The 7,273-nt window shown below is 48.2% G+C and overlaps 1 protein-coding gene across 1 annotated transcript in view; it reads right to left on the minus strand.

Annotated features, from left to right (window-relative positions):
• CCNL1 (cyclin L1) overlaps positions 1-6,383 on the minus strand; it is a 45,782-nt gene extending 39,399 nt beyond the window's left edge. The window contains exons 1-3 of the mRNA XM_044292506.1: positions 6,066-6,383; positions 5,869-5,943; positions 4,111-4,220 (exon numbers count right to left, since the gene is read on the minus strand). Coding sequence (XP_044148441.1) covers positions 4,111-4,220; positions 5,869-5,943; positions 6,066-6,311 — 431 coding nt within the window. The 5' untranslated portion in view covers positions 6,312-6,383. The remainder of the gene's footprint in view (positions 1-4,110; positions 4,221-5,868; positions 5,944-6,065) is intronic.
• Positions 6,384-7,273: the final 890 nt, after the last annotated feature.

The raw sequence follows: 7,273 nt of genomic DNA on the forward strand, positions 1-7,273 counted from the left end.
ACAGTAGTAATGCCCATTATGCCCTCTTAAAGGGAACCTGTCACCCAAAAATCGCCTATTAAGCTGTTTACAGTACCTTATAGTGCTGTATAGTCGTTTCCTGATGCACTTTTTGTTAGTTTTGCAGCATGTATGCTCAGTCAGAAATCGATGTTATATTCAGCTGCTGCCCCGTGCTTCAAGTCAGGCTTGAAGTCACGGGGGCAGCGGCCTCGGCGTCTTACATGGCCCTCTCCCCGCCCCCGTGACTGACAGCCGAAATCCGATTCCGGGACCGCGCTCAACGGCCGCATGCGCAGTAAAGGGCGGCAGGAGCGCGGTCCCGGCTGCCGCGCGTACTACGCGCCGTCTTACTTTCGCCGCACTGCGCATGCGCCCGACATCCTGTATCAAACGCGCCCGCGCCCGGCATCTGGGCGCGGGCGCGTTTGATACAGGATGTCGGGCGCATGCGCAGTGCGGCGAAAGTAAGACGGCGCGTAGTACGCGCGGCAGCCGGGACCGCGCTCCTGCCGCCCTTTACTGCGCATGCGGCCGTTGAGCGCGGTCCCGGAATCGGATTTCGGTTGTCAGTCACAGAGGCAGGGGGCGGGGAGAGGGCCATGTAAGACGCCGAGGCCGCTGCCCCCGTGACTTCAAGCCTGACTTGAAGCACGGGGCAGCAGCTGAATATAACATCGATTTCTGACTGAGCATACATGCTGCAAAACTAACAAAAAGTGCATCAGGAAACGACTATACAGCACTATAAGGTACTGTAAACAGCTTAATAGGCGATTTTTGGGTGACAGGTTCCCTTTAATAGTAATAATGCCCTCTGTACCCCTTTCACAGTAATATGCTCTGACACACACACCACAGTGGGTGTTTTTTTTTTTTTTTTTTAACTGAAGCAGCAGCAGGCTCAGCTCGGCTGCAGTGTACACTACAAGGCACACAGCAGTTTTCAGGAGGACTAGAGAGGAGCTGGATCGAGCGAGTGGCTGCAAAGATGGAAAGTTTTTTCCTACTTCGAGGAGGGTGAGCTGCAGCCGGCGGCAAGCACAGAAGTGAGTGAGAAAGGTGCGTGCACACTTCCTGACTCAGAGCACGCACGCTACTTTATAGGCTGATCCCCCTGCTGCAGCCCTCTGTCTGTTACTGCTGGCTGTGTTCATTCCACCTGAGCCATTCAGTTAATGATTCACTGACTGGCAATGGCCAGCCGAGATGAGCGCTCACACATAGTTCGCTGTCCGATGGCGGCACTGCACGGGCCGCATGACAGCTTCGCGGGCCGGATTTGGCCCGCGAGCCGTAGGTTGGGCATCACTGGCTTAGATAATACAACCGCATGCATTTGTTCAGAACGGATCCGTTTGTATTATCTTTAACAAAGCCAAGATTGTGTCAATGAAAACTGATCCATCCCCATTGACTTACATTGTGTGCCAGGACGGATCCGTTTGGCTCAGTTTCATCAGACGCAAGCAGCGTTTTGGCGTCCGTCTCCAAAGTGGAATGTAGATGAACGGAGGAAAACTTATGCATTCTGAGCAGATCCTTTTCCATTCATTAGAATGCAAACTGATCCGTTTTAGACGGTTTCCAGAGTCTTGACCGGATCTCACAAGCGGAAAGCCAAAACGCCAGTGTGAAGGTAGACTTAGATGGATTTTTGTGCAACTGTCGCTTCGCAGTCGTCACATGTTGCAGTGCGACACCATAGACATTGCTGCGACAAGAAGCTGCACCCTTACATAGATTCTTTTGAAGTTCTTTTTAAAGGGGTTTTCCAGGAGTAAAATATTGATATCCTCAAGATAGGCCATCTATATCCGATTGTGCAACACCGCCATTACTCCTAGGCAGCACGCCCGCTGTTTCGGGGTGACTTGACACTGATCTTTCTTTCACCCCCTATATTCAATCTCTCTCCCGTTCATGTCGCCTGCACCTCAAAAACATCTCTAGTATCTGCCCCTTTTCTCACTATGGAAACAACAAAAACTCTCATTGTTGCCCTGATCCACTCCCGCCTTGATTACTGCAACTCACTATTAATTGGCCTACCCCTCACCAGACTTTCCCTTCTCCAATCTATTCTTAATGCAGCAGCCAGGGTCACCTATCTGTCCAACCGCTACTCTGATGCCTCCGCCCTGTGTCAGTCATTGCACTGGCTACCCATACACTATAGAATCCAATTCAAACTGCTCATCCTCGCCCACAAAGCCCTCCACGATGCTGCACCACCCTACATATCTTCCCTCATCTCTGTCTACAACCCTACCCGTGCCCTCCGTTCAGCCAATGACTTACGACTGACTTCCACAAAAATCCAAACCTCTCTCTCCCGGCTCCAAGATTTCTCCCGAGCTGCACCGGTTCTCTGGAATGCCATACCCCAAGAAAGCAGGCTTAATCACAACTTGCAGTTTTAAGCGTTCGCTAAAAACATATCTTTTCAGGGTAGCCCATCACATCCCTTGATCTAACCTCCCATAGCCCATTTATCATTTCCTGAAGCTGAGCCTCCACTGCACCCAGAAGCACTTTGTATATTGGCTGCTGACCGGCTCATGTGGCTTCATATCTGCTCCACTATTCTCCCAAGATGGCTGAACTATCGTACATAACAAGCACTTCTACCTTTTGTGTCACCCCTATCCCCTCAAAGATTGTAAGCTCTTGCAAGCAGGGCCCTCATTCCTCTTGTAGTAATCGACTTGTCTAGTACTATGTTATTTATGACTGTTTGTACATGAACCCCTGAATTGTAAGGCTCTGCGGAATGTGTTGGCGCTATATAAAGATTATTATTATTATTGGTGGGGGTCTCCAACTGATCAGATCTTAAGGATAGGTCATCAATATATTATATTCAGAAAAAATTTACTTTGATAAAAGAAAAATTGTGGCATGCTCCGGAGGTAGCCTCTTCCTGGATGCATACATCAGCAGCACACAAAGGTCCAGATTTACAAATCCCCAACTCAAGTCCTCAGGGTTTGAGAGTATCCCACATAATGAATACCTGTGGTCCTGACACTAATTGTATCACCTACTGAATACTAAGGAAATCCTGAAAATATGACCGGCAGGTTGGCCCTGAGGACTGGAGTTGGGGAGCTGGCTATCTGGACCTGCACCACAGGCTGGATAATAAATCTGGTGCAGGGATAGACACTTATACCAACTATTGATTGGCTCTCTTTGACACAGATTTTGACACCAGAATCGTGGTGCAATATGGCGCATCTTAGGCCACACCCCTTGTCAAGCATGTCAGAAAAGTGTAGAAAGCCTAGATTCGCCAATTTTTGCCACTTTTTTTTTTTTTTTAGTAAATCTGGGCCAATGTACAGCTTTGTCATGTGCAAGTTCCCCTTTAGAAGTGTCCTTTTATTCATTAGCAATAAGCATCCAGCTTTTGTTCATTTCTTTAAACTCTATTTTCTATGGGCAACGCGCCCATTTTTATTTTAGTCAGTTTTGATACATTAGGCCCAGTGAGCAGTGTATAAAATATAAGTTTATCCAGTCATGTAAAAAGACAAACCATCACACTTCTTCTACAAGACCGCAGACTGAATATATTTCAGGTGGAATGTGCCGGACAAAACCGCTAGCCTCTATTTTGTACAAAATCAAACCTGTCATGCTTCTGGCTGGTAATTTAAGGAGTCTGCTATAAAGGCTGGCTCATCCCATACATAGATAAGTGTTGAAAAGAGTTCCAACACAAGATCTTAACTGGAAAATTAAGCAAGATATGCACAAGACATCAGGAAGGGGATTTTAACACAGCAACGATGCACAAAGAATACAGTGAAATAAAAATTTGAAAGAGGGAGAAACAAGTAAAATACCAAGATGTCATAATCTGCACGGCCAATTGGATTGAAAATGACATCACAAAAAGGAAAAGACTATCAGAACTGGGTCTTCACGAGATCCTGCAGGCAGGGCGAAATAAAGAAGCAATACAAGGAGGAACGATTCATTGTGCACCCGTTTTGTAAGTTAAAACTCTCAGTTCCCCAGTGAATGAGAACATGGCAAACTGCGGAAATGAGGGAACGCTCAGACAAGCCACATAGCACACATTGTCATAGCAAAGCTACATACCGTTTGGCTCTTAACTGGCGCAAGTGATGAAAAACATTTATCACATCTCTAATTCGTCTGGGAGATTCTTCGATTTTGGAAGCGAGATTCATACAAGCCATGGCAACAATCTGAAAAGAAGCCAGTTTGATGAGAGTACCATATTTCAATGTCTGACAGCACAATGCATTCAGTCTGCAGACCACAGAGCTAGAAGCATCAGACGGGCTCCACAAGGTCGGGTCTGTCTTTACATTCTCGTCTGGAAAATGCAAAGAAAGATCCCTCAACGGATCCCAGTCATCTCTATGGAGTGTTATGTTTTAACCAGTTCTCACCGATCTTTTATCGCATAGCATTAGATTATAATAATATGCATTATTTCTCAAAATAATGCCTAAATGAATAGGTATGAAGGAATAAAACCAAGGAGGGGAGCAGGGGGACCAAGCCAGCCAGAGACCGGGAGGAGAGGATCGGGGGGGGGGGGGACCGAGCCAGCCAGAGACCGAGAGGAGGGAATCGGGGGGAAACCGAGCCACAGACCCGGAGTTGGAGGGGAGAGGGGGACCGAGCAAGTTACAATTATTTGTTATTTTAACTCTGTTTTAAGAATGAATCCCCAGAAAACCCCTTTAAATGTACTTTTTTTGTATTAAAATTTAGCCTAAATGAAGAGGGCTTTCCAGCTCACCTGACATATCAATCTTCACAAATACTTATGGTATAATTCTTATATCTGTGTTTTGCCACTCCTCTTAGTCCTCCTGGAAATGTGTGATACAGATACCTGGGTCTTAAAGGGACTGTCACCTCAGACCAGAACAATTACTACAGTAATAGATACTCTGGTTCCCCTGTAAAATGGCCATGCAATGCACAGGGAGGACTAGTCCTCTCTGTGCATTGGATGGCCAGTTCACAGGCGGACAACAGGGTACCTGGAGTGGAATAAGAGACAACCGTTTCTGATGTGCACCCACGGTCATGTATGCTGCTCATGCATTGTAAATAGGGTTGGACTGCAGCAACAGAGTCCCTTTAAAATCCAGTTACTAGTGATGAGTGAATAGAATATATTGAAAAATCAACCTTCCTTGAGCGGAGAGGTCCCACTGCTCAATAGACTCCCCCCTGCCGTTCATTGACAGGGCCAGACATCTAGTGGCTGCGCCGTTTTAAATAACGGCAGAGGATCTGCTACTGGTACCTGAGCAGCGCGGATTTCGGGTGTGCATGCGCCATTCCTCTTCCAGGGGTACACATGTGAGTGGCACTAGCAGTCAGCATCTGTGCTGCCCAGGTAGCAGCAACTACTCAGAGCCATGGCACAGGCCCGAAATTTACCTTAAACAGGCGAGATGTCTGGCCTTGTCAATCAAAGAGGAGGGGAGAATATCTTATACAGTACAATCTGCAGGCAGTATGTGAATGGACCCTTACAGAGAACGCCATCACTGATAAGATGGCCCAGGTGTACAAGTGAAGTCAGAAACAGCAGAGACCTAAATGTATAAGTTACAGGATATACTGAATATTTCCCCACAGAACTCTATATAATCTGCTCAGCTCCTCCTGATCTATGACATGCTGCCTGCAGATTACACAAGTCATACAAATCAATTCACTCATCACTACCAACATAGGGGAACAATAGAGGAATGGCACAAGACAGCTGCTCCAGCATTGTTAGGTAGAGAGGAACCGAGCCTTCACTATGCCAGCCCTGTCAGGAGGGGACAGCTACATGGCCGCCATCACCACATACACTTTCCTCACCTCAAAGCTGTGCTTCACAAAAGACTTGGAGAAGAAAAAGCGGTGGAATAGCACTTGACCAGTCGCCATGGCCACCTGAGGAGACAAGAAGGAGTAAGAGACAGATCCCAGGGAAGACGTGAGAGACAGCCGCCATCTTGTGCGGCCCAGTCACACAGCAGCAGCCGGCCCCCGGCACTGCCCTGACACCCACTTACCTGCGGCATTCGGAGTAAAATGCCGGCCGACTGGATGAGCTCGCAGCCTAGAATACGGAGGTCGGTCTCCATGTGGAGGTCTAGGCCATCCACCATGGAGGGTGTCGGCGACAGTCGCTCCTCGGGAATGATGGAGTTATCAATGGTGAGGTAGACGTCCGAGTACAGCCGGTCGCCGATAAGAATTCCATCGTTAGGGCGAGGTGGGGGGGCGGCGGGAGCGGAGAGGTAGGGAGCAGCCGCCATTACTGTGACGAGGAAACGAATCTGCAACGAACAGGTCAGGCGGGGAGCCGGCAGTGACGCACCGCCAGCGCTCCCATATCCATCCGCCAGTGTCAGGACGCGAAGTAGTCCGAGTTCCCGGCAGCCCGCGCGCGCAGGGTCTTCGTCACTGTGCGTGGAGTGTGCTATGTCCTACATGTGTTCTGCCAAGATTTGTAGTTTTTCTCTTTTATCGTATAAAACGATTGCATCACGTCCCATAGTGACTGATATTGATGCTAGCAGGTTGTATGCATGTGAATTATGTCACTATGGAGCTCATCCAGCCACAGGCCTCCTGCACCCGACCATGTATGTTTTGCGGTGGGCAACTGGAGGATCCACAATATAGGGATATCTGCCATGTGCATCCCGCACCTTTCCCGGTCCCTGTTGTAGAAAATGCCTATTCTTGTCCGCAAAATGGACTGTTTCCAGCAGTGGCGGATCCGGAGCCTGGTCTCAGGAGGGGCACTTCCATATTGTTTTGTGGCGGCGGACAGAAAACAAGTGGTACTATTTTATTTAACCTGTCTGAGCAGAAGAAATGCTCTGTCTATGGCCTCATGCACACGACCATTCTGTTTTTGCAAAACACGGAAGCCGCCCGTGTGCCTTCTGCAATTTGCAGAATGGAACAGGTGGCCCATTGTAGAAATGCCCATTCTTATCCGCTAAATGGACAAGAATAGGATATGTTATTTTTTTTTTTTTGCAGGGCCACGGAACGGAGCAACGGATGCGGACAGCACACGGAGTGCTGTCCGCATATTTTGCGGCCCCATTGAAGTGAATGGGTCAGCACCCGAGCCACAAAAACTGTGGCTCGGATGCGGACCAGAACAACTTTAGTTTGCATGAGGCCTATAACTAAGGGATATCAGGGTATATTATACAGGGGGTAATAGAACTAAGGAGGGGTAGCAGGGTAAATTATACAGTGG

This window comes from Bufo gargarizans, chromosome 4 (assembly GCF_014858855.1).
Source record: "Bufo gargarizans isolate SCDJY-AF-19 chromosome 4, ASM1485885v1, whole genome shotgun sequence".
NCBI classification, from domain to species: domain Eukaryota; kingdom Metazoa; phylum Chordata; class Amphibia; order Anura; family Bufonidae; genus Bufo; species Bufo gargarizans.